Source organism: Anser cygnoides, chromosome 1 (assembly GCF_040182565.1).
Source record: "Anser cygnoides isolate HZ-2024a breed goose chromosome 1, Taihu_goose_T2T_genome, whole genome shotgun sequence".
NCBI classification, from domain to species: domain Eukaryota; kingdom Metazoa; phylum Chordata; class Aves; order Anseriformes; family Anatidae; genus Anser; species Anser cygnoides.
The window spans coordinates 9434470-9453469 of NC_089873.1; the positions used below are offsets into that span (position 1 = coordinate 9434470).

A 19000-nucleotide genomic window follows, 5' to 3' on the forward strand; every position below is an offset into this window, starting at 1 on the left:
ATAAAAGACTGCATCCTATTTATAGAGGACTATTTGTAGAAAATATCTGTCCGGAGCAAGTATTGCCTCTTCATGTCTGCATGATTTGTAAATTGTATTATTTAAAAATAGACTGTGTTGAAAATATAATTAGGATAATGAATGAAAACATGATTAATAGCTGAACACCTACATAGCTTTATGACAGTATACCTATGTTATTTGAGAATCTGGCCTAAATTATGCAAGAATTTGTGTATCTGACATATCTGACATACATATCCTACAATGCAACATTTGAGATTTCTGTTCTCTCTCTTTCATTGAAAGCTATGGATCCTTATTTGCCCCGTAATGGTCAAGCACTTGTACTTATACTCCTCTGTATCTCTCAACTGCTTTACAAGTATCAGTATGTGGCATATCTCCTGTTGCTCATTTGGTTGTTTTCTGCTGTTGCTTAGATTAAGGAAATTGTGACCCTCAGGAATAATCAGCTTTAAGAGAGATTCACGAGTCTTTTTTTTTTTTTTCAATAGGATGAAGTGGTCTGTTTTTTATTTCTTTTTAGGTCCTAATTTATCAAACCTAATCAGTATACTTAAATCATAGGAAAAAAAAAATATATATATATAACTGAAAGAGACCAGTTCAATCTCCTGGTCAAATGAAGGCTATGTTCAGATTTAGATCTGGTTGATTTGTGTCTGGTCCACTCAAGTTTTAAAGATTTCAAGGACAGAGATTTCACAGCCTCTCTGGACATCCCATTTGAGTCAAGACTTCTTTCTTATACTGCATTCAGTATTTCCCTGTTGCAATTTGTGCATGTTATCTCTTGTCCTTCCACTATGCACCTGTGGCAAGAGTCTGGTTCTCTTTCATTTATAATCCCCCAACAGGTAATTGAAGACAACAATTAGATCATCCCTTAGACATTTCTTTTTTTCCACAGATATTACTCAGAGACAGTAAGTTATAGTGTTGTGATGCCATGTCAGCTTAAAATGGCACTCAGCATTGTGGTTCCCCACTGTTCAGGTCAGCCCAACTTCAGATTTTTTTTTTGCTTCAATGTCATGGGCATATTCCACAGCTAGGATAGTACAAAAGAGCTTTAAAACAATTATTTCCACATTGAAACATTTCTGCACTGCTCAAATAAATGTCTGAGAGTGAGACTTAGGTCCTATTGTTTATTAAAATGTGGTTACATCTTTGCATGAAGTACAAAGTAATTGGCATCATTAGGAGTGAAAATTATGTTTACTGAACTGACATCTAATATACCTGAACAAAAACTAAGTAATGCTTACTTTCTCTCACACAAAATACTCATCTTCATATTTACATTCCATGGGTAGTGGTAGTGTAGATAAACATTTGAATGAATCAGGCTCTGGAGGGCAAGGTTTGGACACAATTACAGTATTAACATTAGATCATAATTGCTACCATAGTTAAATTCCGGTTTATTTAAATATAGCCACCAAATTATAATGGGTTCTAATGCATGGGAATGAATTGCGCTCTTGTTATGTTCAGTGAATACTTAGCTATATCCTTTATGTAAACATCCTACTCACAGTAATCCAGTAAGGACATAAGGTAGAGTCTGTTTATTTTAAGAGGTAAACCACTCAGGATTATATAGGAATTAGGATCTGTATGCAGATATGGAGGTTTCCGATGTGAGGAAACCACAGGTTGTCCATTTCACTTTGCTTTTACTCCACAGTGTAAGTCCACCTACCTAGAAAACAGTCTATATTCCTGATTTACAGAAACATTAATGTATATAGTCTGAAACAGGAGTTAAATGCTATTGACTTTGGTAGAAATTGAGCGGGTGCTAAATTTTAAGACGAAAAAATCGTACATTTCTTCACGCTTTTATGACTACTGAGTATTATTGAAAACAGAATTGATATTTTTATGTGCATGTAAAAGCATATTAAGTGGCTTAATATTTGAACACTAATTAAACATGCTTTCCCATGATAAATCAATGGTTTTAGTTTTTCATAATTTATAATGGTTTGGACTGAAAGTTTATATGCTGAGTGTTCTGCTTCTTGCTGTTTGGAATTTTTGGCCAACACAATCAATAATGGATGTGAACATGTGGCATAAAGGTTGGACCACCACTTCAACTGTGTCTGAAATCCACAGAGGAAGCTTTGCTCTCTCCTCACCGAACTGGGAGATTCAGCAGCTTATTTCGTATTCATGAACTATATGAGTCCCATACAACCTTTGATTACATAGTTTTCGTCTATTATTTCCAAGGGATCTTTTGCTTCCTTTGATGCACAGGATAGAAGTGGGTAAAAAAGAAAGGTGAGGTCAGAGGTGCTTGTTGTGTATAGCACCCCTTCTTCATTTATTGCAGATTCTGGTATCTGTACCAGAGGTAAGGTATGAATTATGGTACTTGATTTCTGCCATGGACATCTAAACTATTATCTTGCTTCTCTGTCATGCTTACATGATGTGCTAGATGGTCACTGTCTGTCTAGCTACCTTCCCTGCAGATCCACAGAAGTATTTCTGCGGTCTGCAGAGTGTAGGGTTGTGTTTTGAAATTGTATATCTCATCATGCTAAGTACTCTCAAAGATCAAGGTTTGTTGAGTCAAGTCAAATGCTCAGTATTTTAGGGTACTTATGTTTTAATTCTCCCTGTTTTCCTTCCTTATTGAATAGGAATCATAATAGCTTCTCCTTCAATGAGTCACATTTCTGACTCAGATTTTTGCCATAGGAAAGTTAAAATGCAATTTAATACTTCTCCCTTCCAGACCAGCATTTGAATGCTATGTAGTCATTAGGGCAAATACTGAAAAGTTGGAAAAGAAAGATAAATTTAATGTTCTACCTATTCTGCATATTGAACAAAGGAAGGAGAATATACAAAAATCCCACACGTATTAATGCAAGTGGAAGCAATTAATAAATACATATAATTAAAATGCTGGAATACAGTTTAATGTTGATATCTCTTTTGTAGAATTTAATGGGATTTGATTCATTTGATTTAGGTTCTTATATTTAGGCAGACTTGATTTCTTTTTGAAGATCCTCAGGGGCACCTCACGATGTCCACTGACCTGCATAACACTTATTTTAGGCAAACTGCTTCTTGACATGATAAAAGTTAGTCCCAAGTCAGATAGCAAAGCTAGGTGTAGTTCATACGATTTATTATTTCACCATTATTCTTGAACAGAGCTCTCAAATAGCATGGAGGACAGTAAGATGTTCATATCTTCCAAAAACTTTGAGCCAACACCAAATCCCACTTCCTAAAGATCACTCTCAAGTCTTACAAGAGTTATACTAAGGCAAATTAGAAAGTTCCCACTACTTATATTTTCCCTACAGAGATCATTGCAAAGCATGTCAGACTGAACACTTAATCACAAGATAAGAAAATATTTAGAGCATTGTGCATAAGAGTGTTACCTAGTGACATCCATTGGGACCCTATATTTTAGCTTAAAGTGCATACTTAAAAAAATAATAATAATAAAAACAAATGTTTCTGAGGTTGTAAGGGCAAATGTTCTGGAGGAAGTTCCTGAAAACACAGGTCCTATAGGAACCATACCCTTAATCTATTGGTTTGATTCAGTTTTCAGCACAATCAGTAAAATCCCACTGCCTTTGCTTGTTTTTGGATTAAACATCAAGGGTCACGAACTAGTTCAACTAAGCAGCGGAGCAGATGCAAACTTCCTCAACTTGTGGACCTTTCTACCAGATTGCTGTTCAGACTTGTTAGCATTTGAATCTCAGGAGAGCACTCCAGAATATACATCTGTGGAAAACAGCATATACAGCATATGTGAAAATTTTTGTCTTAAATCTCAAAGATTACGCTTCTAAAAAGGGCAACTTTCGTTTTAGTGAACTGGGTATTACATTCATATTTACCTCCAGACTTGAAGACCTCTTTTGTAGGGTGTTTACGCAGTCCTTAATCAGCTGTCATACTATAGTTTAATTAAGCAACATACAACTTAAACTGCCACTATGCCATACAACTATCAGCCACTATGGTCAGGGTGTTTTTCCCCTGACCATGGTGGAGAGTTGGCTGTTCTAATTTCATTTGTTCAAATTAGCGTGTTAACTCTCTCTGAGGAGGTAAGTAGTGTGTCACAGCTTGAGGCAGGACCTCTGCACATGAATCCTTTTAGTTCATAGCAGGGTTCAGGCATGCAAATGTTGACATTTTGAAACTGTTTCCCGGTAGGTCAAATTAGCATTAGTGGCTACAAAAAAAGAAAATACATCCACCCTGATGTCTTTCATAATTAGAATAGCTAGAAATAAACCCAAATGTTTGTTATTATATTTGAAGCCATGTCAGCTGCTACTGGAATTACATTTGTTTAAATGAAAGAAAACAAAACAAAACAAAATACTTTTTCTTGAATATACACTTGTCAGTACAGGAAACAGAAATGATTACAATGCATGAATATAACTTCGGAAAAAGTAATACATTGGTTTTACACTGCCTGGTAATGCTCCACGGAGACTCAGAATTCACCAATTTCAAGACTGCAAGATATCTGTTTTTGAAGATCTTCCAATATATATATGTCAATAGGAAACCTCCTATTCATAAGAACAAGGAATTATTTCCCCAGCTATTTTAGAAGTATGAATATCATCTGCAACAGAATGCTGTGATGCAGCTTTGTAATGTCCTTCTTCATATTACTTAGTCTTCAAACATTATAAGCATGTAGAAACTTTACTGTTCTGATGATAGTTTATTCCAGATTTAATCAAAATTCTGCTAGATAATAAGGAGCTCTACAGAAAGGCTCAGTATGTGTAAGTTTAAGGATATCCACATCTGCTTTAAATTACTCTGGGTTTATTAAAAGCAACGGAGCAATAGAGTTTTACCAATTTATATCATCTGAAATCTGCCTCTCTAGAACTCATTTGGAACCGCCCAGTATTGGTTTAATTTGGAAACACTGGATCAGTGTCCTGTTCAATTTCAGGTGAACTGCAACTTTAGCTTATTATTGCTATTGTTGTTGTTTAAATCTCTAGATTATACCATTAACAACAACGTGTTAGTGTGTCAACTAACACATTCAATGAGAAATGTCTCCTTTAATTTCTAGTGGTTTTTTTTTGTGTGTGTGTGTGAATGTTCCTCATCCGTCAACAGTGACTCATGATATCTTGGATCAATGTAGGCATTTGGAAGCTTGTTCAACAGTTGACATAACATATATGCTTGAATATTGCACCCAAAGGGGCATTCTTTTGGAGGGAAATTAGCAGAGTAAATAGTGGAGCTGTTGAGAATGAAAAATATCATTGGGTCTGGAAGGGTAAGTGGAAAATGCTCTGACTTTTCCCCCCAAACATTCCAATTTTTAATGTGTCCTTTACATAAACCAAACTTATATTGAGGCTACACTACCTGCCTGAGCAATCCATTAAACTCATTGTGCAGGAATGGCAATTTGGTGCCATAGAATGTTTCCTGAATTCAGGTGAAAAGTAGTCCTGTTTTAAATCACTCAAAGTACGAGGAAAATTAGAATGTGAAACAGTGAACTAACTTAAAATTCCCAGTATACTTTGCAGAAATAGTTAGCTTTGGTAATTCTCATTTTAGGTAATAAAGAAAAGGTGACAAACACTGCTTTCCATCTCAGTGTATCTGGGCCATTTCATTAATACCTGCAGTCTACAGGTCATCCTCTGAAGGCTTCTGTTTTGACAGGGACACAAAGTAAATGGTATGAATATGATCTCTGATCTCTGCCTAGGTAAGAAAAGTGTAGTTTTCATGTCTTGAGCAAAAAAAATGATACACTGATTTTCATTGATATTCCACTGAAGCGTCAGAAACATGCATTATTTCTCTTCTCTGATACAAAATTCCATTGAACTTTATTCCTGATGATAATGCTGAGGATAATGATGCTATTGTGTTGGTACAATGAATAAGCTGTCATTTATTTAGATAGACAAGTCACCTAGGATCAGTGATGTGGACTAGACTTCCATTGTGCTAGTGTAAACAAAGAGGAAAAGAATCCAAAAAATTAACTGGGAACAGGCAAATTTGAAGCTTGGTAGGTAATCGTGCCAGCTTTTCTTGCCCAATTAATTTATTTGAACAAAATATCACTTTATCACTTGTTTTTGTTAGTTTGGGAATGGTATTTTCACTTTTTCAATGGTCATTTTTGTGCATGTCACCTTCTTCCTGCTGATGCTTGCTGCAGAATGTCAGAGGAGCTGGAGCTGGAGACACTGCAGTTCAGCCATTTCTGCTGATAACATCCAGCAGGAATCCACTAAGAGGTGGTTCAGCTGGGACTGGCCAAGTGTGTTTGGAGTAAAAACATCCTAAATTACATTCAATTATCTTTGAACTCCTTTCTAAAAGTGCCCTAAATAGACCCTGATGCACCAGGTGATTTGGTGTTCAAGCAAATCCTATTATATTTACATTGACATGTCTTTAGGAAAATGAACTTGTGCTCTGAGGTCAAGCACCATGAAGTTGTATCCAAATCTTGTCATGCATTAAGACCATCCAGACAGCAGGTGCTATGTGAGTGCTGATAATCCACTCACTTTTCCTCTTCTGTCTCCACCAGAAATTGCTAATGATTCTTTCTGGTGTTCATTTAAAAGATCAAATACGTACAAGTTATTTCAAAACAAATGGTATTTAGAAGAAATTAGAGGTTGAAATGGAGTTGCAGAAGATGGATTCAGTCAGCATGAAACAATGCTGTTTGCAAATATTTCAACTTACCTGAGATGGCTCCAAAGGCTCTGAGGGGAGGCAGAGGAGGAAGGAAGAAGGGCTAAGGAGGCCCCAGAAGCAGCCACACTGCACAGCTCAGGTGAGAAAGGAGTGGCAACAGTTATTTCGTCTAATTATATTTCACATCTTGCAGTTGCCTCTCCTCAAGACTGTACTTGTATGCACACATGATGAGGTGGGATGTATGACATCTTCAACCACAGTCATAGCAAACCCATAATAAGGGTTTCCATGGGAAGAAAAAGTAGTGTTAGGTCAATCATGTAGTGTTAGTTCCCCCAAATACTCACTAAACTTCTTAGAACTTGAATTGCAGGAACTCTGTTAGCTAGGAACTGTGTCTAAATTAAATAGCCTTTTAAGGATTTATTTTTCTCGATCTTATATAAAGCCTTGATCCTTGAAACTATGAACAAATCCTAACATCTACATCAGCCCATGTCAAACATTTGCGTAGCTTAACTGTGTGTTGTGTGAAGTGGATTAAGACATTTTGGGGGAGGCTTTTAAACTAGGGAAAGCACTTTACAATATAATTTACTTGTATTATCAGAATTACAGTTCAAAGTTGTTTGCATGTCACAAAATTGTCAGTAGAAACACACTCTTCCCAGCCCCTTTGTACTATGGACATAATCCAGAAAAATAATGTAAAAATTATATATATATATATATTTCACGTTGAACTTAGCTATAACTTAGAAACTTCTATTTCCTCCTTTGAGAGTGCAATAATTACAAAACCGCTGAAAGTGGAACTAGTTTGGTTGGTGTAACCTGAAAGAAATTTAAAACTTTGATTGATAGAGTAGCATTAAACATGAAAAAAATTGGGTATCATCACTTATTCTCTTTTGGCATAGAATTCTGAGCAAGGAGTGTCAGTGGTAGAAGTCCCTCCTTTTATGTGCTATGATTAAAGTGCATTAGTAGAGTTGTGGCAGTCTGTATGTGAGCTACAGAGACTGTTTAACTGCAGTCAGTGCTTTCAGCCTCTAGCTGAAATTCATCCAAATCCTCCCCTGCGGATTAGAAGAAATAAGAGCTATCAGAAGAGGGAAAGATGTAAATCCAAGCATGAATTTTACTCATCTATTCTAATAATGTGAAAAGACAATTCCTCAAAATGCTGGTAATGTGATCAAAGTGAAGAGTGGATCCCATTCTGCAAAAACATTTTAACAGAAGGAGTGTTGATAGCTATGTCTGAAATTGAAAATATGAGGTCACTGATTTGCACCCATATAAGAAAAGCTGAACACAGTCCATCTAAGCCAGCTGCTATATAAAATATAATGATTTACCTACGAGTAGAACTACCCCAAAGTCTATTTGCATTTTTTTAATCACAGGACTTTGAAGAGTTGTTAGACAGATAAACACAAGAACATGTTTCTTACATGATTTTCAAGAATAAAGAGACCTTTTTTTCTGAAGCAGGTCAACTGCACTTTCCATCATAAATCTATCCCTGAAGTTCTGAAAACTCATGTACTCTTATTCTATTTTGCAGTTTTGCATATGCAACTGAATTTCCAAGGAAGCTTCCTAACCCTATTGTACATATTAACTAATTCACATTGGTAAATAATTCGTGCAGTTTTTTATTATCAGTTCAATAATTAAATAATAATAATAATAATAATTTTGAAACATTGAAAAAGGACTTGTTTAATTTCAGACTGAATCTCTGTTGGATTGGACCTACTCCACAAGTCTCTCCAAGAGTCAGTGTTAACTTTATTGTCAAATACTGAAGTCATATTTGAAAATAAAACCACAGGATTTCCCCTGATATCCTTAACAAACTTAATACCTCATATTTATTAATTCTTTTAAATGAGCTCAATTGTTTTTGAAGTATATAAATTTGGTACCTGAAACCAAGATTTATTTGATGTTTATGAAGAACTTTCATACTCTCAGCCCTGAGAAAGGAAGATATTTGCAGAGGAAGGATTTCATTATAACACCTTCAACTCGAATACACTTGTTGACAAATTTGTTACTCTTAATTTTTAATAGTCAATGACGTGTGACATGTAAAGACACTGACAAGACTTTTGACTTTCAGGTTAAATTATCAGGAAACTAGAATAAAAGACAGACTTATTACGAGATGAATAAAAAATAAAATAAAATTAAAAAAAAAAAAAAAACAAACAGACCTCACTAAGAAAACTTCTCAGAAACTCTTCTCAAACATTATGGTATTTTAAATAATTTGTTGCTTGACCAAACTTGATAGGTTTTGACATTACTGAGTTAGTTTTATTTTCAACTGAGAAGTTTTTCTGTTGTTGTTGTAGTTTTACTTTGTTTTGTTTTGTTTATGGTGTAAATTATGAAATTATGGTGTAAAGAATTTAATTCTAAGGAGCAGTAACTGTCTTTTAAAATATGTAAATAAACCTTAGACTTCCCAAATGTTACCCATGCAAAAACCAGTGTGTAGACATTTTGCTTTTGCATCGAGTTTATCTGACTTTCGTTCATCATCATGATTATAATAATGCATAGTCATAACATACCCGCTTAGCTGACTTCAGAGTAACTTGCTTACCTGTTTAGCCTGGCATAACACCCTAGTCATTCAACATGGCATGATTAAATGAGGAACAAAATCAATTAATATTTACTAATATAACTCTTAGCCAGTGTTGTTAGTTACACAGTTAGTGTACCTGTTGTTACACTACAGGTACGCAAGTGAATTTAAAACTACCTCAGATATGTCTTATTGAAGCATGGTCAATATTTTGAGCAAATAGGTATTCCTACAGGGCAACTGTTCCTTTCTTGCTCTATACCGTGGTTGGATCCAACTTGTGGGTAGGCTATGGAGAGGCTAGGACATGACAGTCTTCTTATCTTGTTCCCACGTGGCTAAATGAAATACACTTTTGCCCTGGGAAAACAACCCTCTATCTGTACTGTTAGTCATTGAAAAGGTGTTCATGCCTATGTGATATGATGTTTAATGTGACAAGAATTGAATTGTTTATAGATAAGCTAATCCTTGAAGTAACAACTACCCACAATTTCACTTCCTGATAATGTTCTGCACGTTGAAGCCTAAATTTCCAACAGTATCATAGAAATGGCTGAGAATTCATGAACTATTAACCAGATCTGATAACTGAGATACTTATTGAATGGGATTTAACTGGCTGTTTACCTGTACTAGCTCAGAAGATAGAACAATTTACAGTCATCAGTGCCCCATTAAACTAGCCAAGCTCATTCAAGGTGTATTACTCAAGGTACAGTAATGAATTAGTGTGCCTATAGTGCTTCTATTATTTGAGCTAGTAAAGAATCATAGAATCACAGAATCATGGAAAGGTTTGGGTTGGAAGGGACCTTTAAAGACGATCTACCCAACCCCCTTGCCATGGGGACTGCCCGAAGCCCCATCCAACATAGCCTTGAATGCTTCCAGAAATAGGGCATCCACAGCTTCTCTGGGCAAAATGTTCAACTGCCTCACCACCCTCACATCAGTGAATATCTTCTGAATATCTAATCTAAATCTATCCTCTTTTAGTTTAAAACCATTACCTATCACTACATCACGTCAGTCCTATCACTACATGCCATTGTAAAAAGTCCCTCTTCATCTTCCTTACTAGACCCCTTTAAATAATGAAAGGTTGCAGTAAGATTTCCCTGGAGTTTTCTGCAGGCTGAACATCCCCAGCTCTCTCAGTTTTTGTAGGAGAGGTGCTCCAGGCCTCTGATCATCTTCATGGCCTTCCTCTGGACTTTCTCCAACAGGTCCATGTCCTTCTTATGCTTAACACAGTGCTCCAGGTGGGGTCTCATGAGGGTGGAGTAGAGAGGGAGAATCACCTCCCTCAACCTTCTGGCCATGCTGCTTTTAATACTGCCCAGGATACAATTGTATTCGTAGGCTGCAAGCACATATTGCTGGCTCATGTCCAATTTTTCATCCACCAGTACCCCGAAATCCTTCTCTGCAGGGCTGCTCTCAGTCTACTCATCCCTCAGTCTGTTCTGCTTTATGGGATTGCCCTGACCTAGATGCAGGACCCTGTTGAAATTCATGAGGTTCACATGGGTCCACCTCTCAAGCCTGTCATGGTCCTTCTAGATGGCATCCCTTCTATAGTGTCAGCTGCACACTCAGTTTGGTGTCATTCACAGTCTGCTGAGGGTGCACTCTTTTCCACTGTCTCTGTCATTAATGAAGATACTAAACAATGCCGGTCCCAATATGGGACACTGATGGACAGCACTTGCCACTGATCTCCACCTGGATATTGACTGCAACTCTCTGAATGTGGCCATCCAGCCAATTCCTTATCCATAAAGAATTCCTTATCCATGGATAAGAAATGTTTGGAAACCATTCTCATTAGATCAGTATTGAGCTACTGTGAAGTTCACAGTTACTTATATACTAAAACCTTGCTCAAAATCAAATACATAATATGAGATATTATAATAGCTTCAAGAACATATGATATTGAGCTTTACAAGCCCTTGTTTAGCTCAGAGGTTAATAATTCTCATGTTTTATAAGAAAATGACTGAACAGTAGGGATAACCTGGATTCACTTTCAGAGACAAAAAAAGACAAATAATGCAAATAATAAAGGGAAAACAGGTTGGCTTTTGAAATCTAAATGTTTTATGTCTTTAAAATATCACGTGACTCATCCAATTATTCAAATCAAGAACACTTTAAGGGCTGTCTTGTAGCTAAATAGCGCTGACATTAATGAGCTAAAATCTACTCTCAGTTTTACAGTATAAAAACCATATGCATCAGTATTTTGAAGTCAAAGGAGTCCATGCTTATGCTGGCGCAACTGAAACAAAACATTGGTGCAACATTCCTCCTTCCAAGTATCTGGTTTTAATCAAACTATACTCGTGGCCCTCAGCTTTTTTTTTTTTTTTTTTTTTTTTTTTTTTTTTTCTCTTCTCTCCAGTGGAAGGTAGGCAGGAGTGTTTCATTTAAAATGCTTGGCTTACATCACCAGTGCACAAAAAACTGTATATCTTGTCTTAACTACTCCTAATTGATAAATTGTAATGAAAATATTGTTCTATGAACTATGTTTCTAACTACATACTCCTTCCGAAACAAATGTTTTACAGAAAAAAAAAAAAGGTTCTGTTTTCTTTTCTTTTCCTTTTTTTTTTCCCCTTCATCCAGTAGAGTTCAGTGAATCCAGGTGATTGGCAACTGTTATGATAAGGTAGATGAGGAAGATGAAAGCTGGGATTGATTGAACAGCTGTGAGAGGCTCTCTTCCAATTGTATTTTGATTACTGATAAGATAACCCTCCCTTTTCTCCCAGTCATTTATCTCATTCAAATTACAATAACACAGAATTGCCATCAACAACAAATGCTGTGTAGTTTCAAGTTTATCTGGCTCATACTGCACAAAAAAAAAAAAAAAAAAAAAAAAAAAAAAAGTGCTGATTGCAAAAGTTTTCTTTTTACTTTACTAAAAATGGATAAACTACCTTAGTGGTGAGCACAGTATGTGAGCACCATGTGAACTTATACACTTTATAAACCTGTGTTTTGTTTCATATCAAATAAAAACACTTTCCAATATCCTAAAATTATGTAAAAGTGTAATTTTTTGAGGTTTTGTGTTTTTTTTTTTTGTCATTGTTCTTTGTTTTATCATTTGCTGATAGCAAATAAGTGAGTTAAACTAAGATATATAGCAAAACAAAGGTTTCCTTACTAAGGGCTAAATCCTAAGGTCCCAGTGATGTCTGAGGTGTAAGTGAAAGAAAATAACTGAGATATAAAGTAACGAAACCCTGACAAAAATAATATGTATGTGTATATATGTATATACATATATATATATACACACACAAATATGCATATATGTGTATGTGTGTATATATTTATGTATGTGCATATATATATATATTATCAGGTCATTGGTTGTGTTACTCAGCATTAGACTTGGGATGGGGACCAGCTCAACTGACTTCAGATTCTAACAAGTACCCAATCAGTTCTAGCCAACGTTTATAATACCACAGTGAAAGATCAGTCTGTATGCATTGTATTTGTTGTTGAGTTGGGATGGAGAAATGATATACAACAAATCTGGTGCCTTTTTTCAGTTATATCTCTAATTTTGCCAGATATGCTCTGCTGGCTGATGCCTTTCAAGAAGCTATCATAATTTCCTTCCAATTCCTGCTTTTTCCTTAACTGTTTGTCATGGGCAGACTTCGCCATCGACACTCAGAGCAATAAATGTGGAGGCTATAGAAGATAGACTATCCACTTTTTCCTTTCATAGAAGAATTGGCATTTTAGTATTCAGCAAATAATCAGAGAGTAATGACTAATTTATATCTGGGACTATTGAGACAGATATACAAGCAGATATACCAAACAGGCACAATATACATCTGTGTAAGTAACAAATGCATGTGCAAACATGCGGCCACCTGATACTCAGTAGCTAAAGTAAAAGCCTGGCGAGAGAAGAAGGAAATGTTCTAGCATGACGTTGTGGGAGGCATTGCTCACAATCCAGCAAGATCCCTTTTTGATGGCATAATATGCATTGACTCATCTTTTATCTATAGCTAGGAGATATACAATGAGATCTTATCGTTACAGGCAAAGGAATGAAGGTCGAGAATTTTGTGCAACCAGCAACCCACTCACTTCTTTCACAAGCGTGTTATGACAAGCAGAACTGACTACGTAATCCAGTCACTGCAGAGTCACCAGTAATAGGACAGGGGAAGATCTGAATCCTAGTAAAGAAACCAGTGTTTTTCTAGAAATTGATATGACCCCTTTGATACTTATCAACAAAAATAATTTTGTCTGGCATGTTGTTGTGAAGACTGTAACAGGATCACAAACCAAAGCTCGCAAATTTTCTGATTTCTAACACAGACAAACTCCTGCACACTAGAAAGATAGTGTGCCTGATGGTAAAGTAAAAAACTCCTGCACACTAGAAAGATAGTGTGCCTGATGGTAAAGTAAAAAACTCCTGCACACTAGAAAGATAGTGTGCCTGATAGTAAAGTAAAAAAAAAAAAAAAAAAAAAGAAAAAAAAAAAGTGGTTTTCTTTTTGACAAGCTCTACTGAAGTAACACAGACATAAAGCAAGGCTTATAATGGAATACCAGCCACGGATAAAGCAAACCTCAGGATCTGCCTAACTGTATTCACCTTAGCTATAGCTGTGGTTTTCTGGCTTATTCTTTAATGAAAATGTGTCATAAAAAATAAACCAAATCTACATTCCTTATGCATGCATATTTCCATTGATTTCACTTCAGGAATTAGACCTTCTGTGTGTATACATACTATTAAATTGCAATTCCATTAGCAAATTAAATAATCGTGTGTCAAAAGAAAGGCAAGAGTTTGGGATTGGTTTTCTTCTGTAAATTTGCCAGCTTGGTCTGGCAAAGTGAATTTTCTGACACAAGTCAGACCAGATCAACAGAAACATCAGTTAATAGAAGAAAGACCATGTAGAGACTACAGAAAGACATACTGAAAGAAGGTCAAATACCAGAAAGCTTGGACACTGGCTGAGAACAGAGAATAAAAACAAGTCAGGGCAGTGAATTTAAGGTGGCTAAAATGGTCAGTATCAGAATCTGCCCCACAAACTCACACTACAGTTGGTTTCAGTGAAAATCCATTATAATATGATGGTTCTTTTTAACATATGGTGCATTTCAAATGATTAGTTTTGGTCACTTTCAACACTCAAAATAAATGTGGGAAGCAAGCACCAATAACAAAAGCAATGAAGTCCTTATTACCTCCAAAAAAACACGACCCACTGTAAATTTGCCTCATACAGCATTTTATAGATCATATAGCAGAGATCAGCTTTATAGGAAAAATCTCAAAGCAACAAGAAGGATGATAGCTGAAGATGTGTCAAAAGGAAATAAGAAAATGCTCTCTGAACATTTATTGAAGAAATGGTTCTTGGCTGCGACAACTTGTGGAGTGGCGTTAACCTCTTTGTAGTAAAATCAACTGGAGAAAGCATAAAGGAAGTAAAAAAAAAAAAAAAGTCTTTCAATACAGGCAAATATTATACGCCTGCAAAGGTCATGGATACGCCAACCATTAACATGAACAACAAGAAAAATGGAAAAGAATTAGTGTATGCATAATAGACAGTATTAATTTCATTGGCTTATTGAAGGCATTCATCATTTTCCTCGTCATTGCAATGCAATCTTTGTTGTAAATCTTGGTTTATTTTAGTACTGATCAGCCATGTACCTTGCCAGCATGACTGATTGACACTCAACAGAATTGATGGATGTCAGTGCCCTTCTGGGAATGTGCCCTGTCACTGCTGTTTGTGTCATTTTCCCAGCGATAGTCACTGACTGGATACTGAAAAGACACTGGATGGTAAACACTTTGAAACTAATTAATTTGAGGAAGTGGAATACTTAATTTGTATTGATTGTGCAAATGTCATTGCTTTGCTCTTCAACAGCCCTTTCCAGAATGTCATCTAAAGCTATATTCATCACTGGAGAAATGTACTTTAGAATAAACAGTAGAGAAACTACAGAGATTATTAAGGTTTTCACCTCTTAGTTTTGTTGTAACTCTATCCTAATTAAATTAGCAGTGAATGAGAATCATCAGTATCCAAATGTCATTTTTCCCTCAACCTATATCCCTGATCTGATTCCTGATAAGGAGAAAAATGATTTCACATTAGTTAAACTATACTGCTTGGAATATGCCGAGGCCTAATTTTTATCTTAGTTTTTGAAAGAAACACTAGAAATCTATTCATCTCCCACAAAAGTGAATAATGGGTCAGTATAACAGATACTGGATTAAAATCCAAGAGAAAAGCCCTAATCTTAGAGATTAGGATTTATTTTTATTTTTATTTTTATTTTTTTAGTTTGAAACTGTTACATATTCCAAAGAATCACAGAAAATGTATATAAAAATAATAATATTATTTCTCTATATGGCTACACCTGGTCCTTTTTAGTTACGCTGTGGGGGCTTACGAACAGTGAAGGTGATGTCATTTACTCTTGGACACAATAAACTTTTGATTTCAATGTTATAATCTGTAATTTTTCATGAATATTAGAAAGAAAATAAAACTTCAGTTACCATCTGTAGATGTGAATATTTAGAACTTTGCAATAGCAAAATCATGTTGGGCTTGTTTTAAACTAAGCAGCTATCTGCCTGACTGATATTCTTTCCATTTATATCAGATTCACATTTGTATAATGCTGACTTCAGCAGACACTTGTCTTTATCCACAGCTACAAAGGGCAGAATCATACCTATGTGAGTTCAAACCAAGAGAGACGAAGAAAATTACAAAGCTTTTTGACAGTTATATTATAAGAAAAATGATCAGATACAGATGAGAGCAAAGCATTTCTAGCCAAGAGTGTTCTAAGACAAGTTAAGCAATCAATCATCTGCATCGCTCACTATTCAGTAAGTCGACATTTAACATTTGAATCAGTCATTACAACGTAAAGAGAATTAGTAAAGTCTCTAACAAAATGCAAATAAGTGAACTGGAGGACAATACAGTCAAATTCTAAAATTTGGCAGGAAGCCAGAAGAATTATTTTGACAAGACTGCTTGGGGTGATTTGATTTTTTCTTGTTACATTAAAAAAAAAAAAAAGAAAAGAAAGAAAAAAAAAGAAAGAACTTGTCTTGAGCAGTACGAGTTTTAAAAAGTATTTTGCAATAAAAATGTATAGTTATATTTAGCCAGGAAAAAAAAAATAGAATGAGAAACAGAATATAGTGCATGATCTCTTTGCTCTCTTTCTATGTGAGTAAACTCTTGGTTGGTCGGGAGAGTTTTTTCCAAATAACTGAAAAGAATATTGGGGCAACACTGGGCTGAAGAATGAATCTTCTTAGGGTTATCTTTCTCTTCCTTGAATATGTTGCCTACTAATTCTCTCCATTACAGAATATCTGTCATTATAGAACATCTGCTTCCAAATCTACCTGGTATAAATTAATGTGACAAATAGGTTTAACATCACTGGAACTACTAAGATGGAGGTGTTGAGATTCTCTGAAATTATAAGTACCACTATTATGTAGGCCTCAAGAATCCTCACCCAACACATTCCTTGTTCTGACTGAAGTAAAAGATGGGGAAAAAAAGAAGGAAGTTGAGGTAAAAAGCAACAGCAATAGCAAAAAAAAAAAAAAAAGTAAACTAATAAAAAAGAGAAAGAAAGGAAAAGGAAAAGGAAAAGGAAAAGGAAAAGGAAAAGGAAAAGGAAAGGGAAAGGGAAAGGGAAAGGGAAAGGGAAAGGGAAAGGGAAAGGGAAAGGGGGAAAAAGGAAAGGGAAAGGGAAAAGGAAAGGGAAAGGGAAACAGAACGGAAACAGAAAAAGAAATTAACAGCAACTTTCACTTGATTTTTATATATATATAGGGGTTGTTATCTTATACTCACTAATCAATTGGATCAGTGGTGGAAAATGTGAGTGATCTTATTAAAAACCAAAAAGTCATAGCAGGTAAGCTGCACTGTTAGGCAGAACCTAAATATTTGGAAGCTGTTTTAAAGAGGAAAAACATGCATCCTTGGCTTGGTAGAGCTAACAAATTTTAGCAGCCTGAAGATGTGGGTATGTGGAGTGTGGTCCAAGCTCTCGGATCCCAACTTGTCCACTCCCCTTTCTCATCTGTCTGCATGGGTGCTGTGTGAGGAGTTATAGTGGCATCTATGGAACTGTTTCTGCTCCTAAAACTGTGCTTGCTTCTGTGTATCACAAGGTCATGGCTTGAACCACATAGGTTTTGTCATCACAGCGAAAGTTTCTTATCAGAAATTTGCTAGCACAGACATGCCTTGAAATGATAGTGTTGGCTTTGGTCCCAACATGAATTTGGGTGGACAGGAATGAAGAAAGAGTGTTTTTGTGAAAGTTTATACTTCCAAGGTCTGCATTATTTTATGGAAAATTATTTTTAAGCAGTTTCAGGTAAATATGTTTGTCTTTGTTAATATTTGTGTATAGTTGAGAAGACTGTGTGGATCCTTGCACTGAAAAAAATTCTGTCCTTGGCAAGTGCAATAACTGTGAGGAGTATGAGGACTAGACAATTATTCTTGAGTTTAAACAGAAGCAACATTAACTTCCCTAGTTTTATTCCTGTGATAGATAAGTACACAGTTCCAAGTAAGGGAACTACATGCTGCCAGCGTCAGTAAGCTGGAATGACTGCAGTGCATGTAAGAATGGATTACTTGTGTCTTTTTATGTCATTAGCTAGTCTTTCTTACAGTTTTCTCACAATTTATGGATGTGTAGAGTAGTTTTGTATGCTAGAAGTATGAGATTTTGTGTTTAGATGTGTTTTTTATCAGCTGGTCATCTTCAGCTTCGTGGCTCTAAGTCTCATTTTTTTGAACAAAACTGAACTTAGTCCAATGGTTGACAAGTTATATAGATGGAATTTCACCACCTAAAACCTCATACAGGAGTTTAATTTGCTTTGCTGATGATCTTTGTTTGTGTAGAGCTGAATCTCACTAGCAGTTTGGGTGTGGGCACTTGAAATAACAACACTCACAGGCCCAGGTACATAGCACTTTCACTGTGTTTTGCTCAATAAGTATAAATTCCAGAAATAAAATCCATACAAGTCAAAACATGTCTGTAATTTATTTGACTATATTAGCATAGAAAATATTACCTTTATCTTGCAGAAATGTTGGAATCCAACAATATAATCAATTTCAATGGACTAGCTAATAGCTCCAGTTACCATACTTTCCTCTTGGATGAAGAAAGGAGTCGGTTATATGTTGGAGCAAAGGACCACATATTTTCTTTCAACCTGGTTAACATCAAGGAATATCAAAAGGTACCTTTAGTCATGTTTTATATAATATAAACATATACTTTTAATGTTGTACAATTGTTATTATCCAGACTATGTTGGGTACTATATGAATTATGTGGTAAGTGTTTGGATATCAGGAACACTACTATTGCTAAACAGACAAATATTTGCTGATTCTTGAAAGAGAAATTTATAATGAACCTATAAGCTATCATTATTTATTTATCTCCCCCCCCACTATGAAAAATAAATTGCAAGTGAATAATCCAGTTATTTTCCAAACAAGACATACTTCATGTTTGCTGCTAAAAACAACAACAACAACA

The 19000-nt window shown here is 35.6% G+C and overlaps 1 protein-coding gene across 5 annotated transcripts in view; it reads left to right on the forward strand.

Annotated features, from left to right (window-relative positions):
- SEMA3A (semaphorin 3A) overlaps positions 1–19000 on the forward strand; it is a 329677-nt gene that overhangs the window by 191369 nt on the left and 119308 nt on the right. For all 5 annotated transcript variants that reach the window (XM_066981865.1, XM_066981753.1, XM_066981908.1 and 2 more), the window contains one exon: positions 18538–18695. In XM_066981865.1, coding sequence (XP_066837966.1) covers positions 18538–18695 — 158 coding nt within the window. The remainder of the gene's footprint in view (positions 1–18537; positions 18696–19000) is intronic.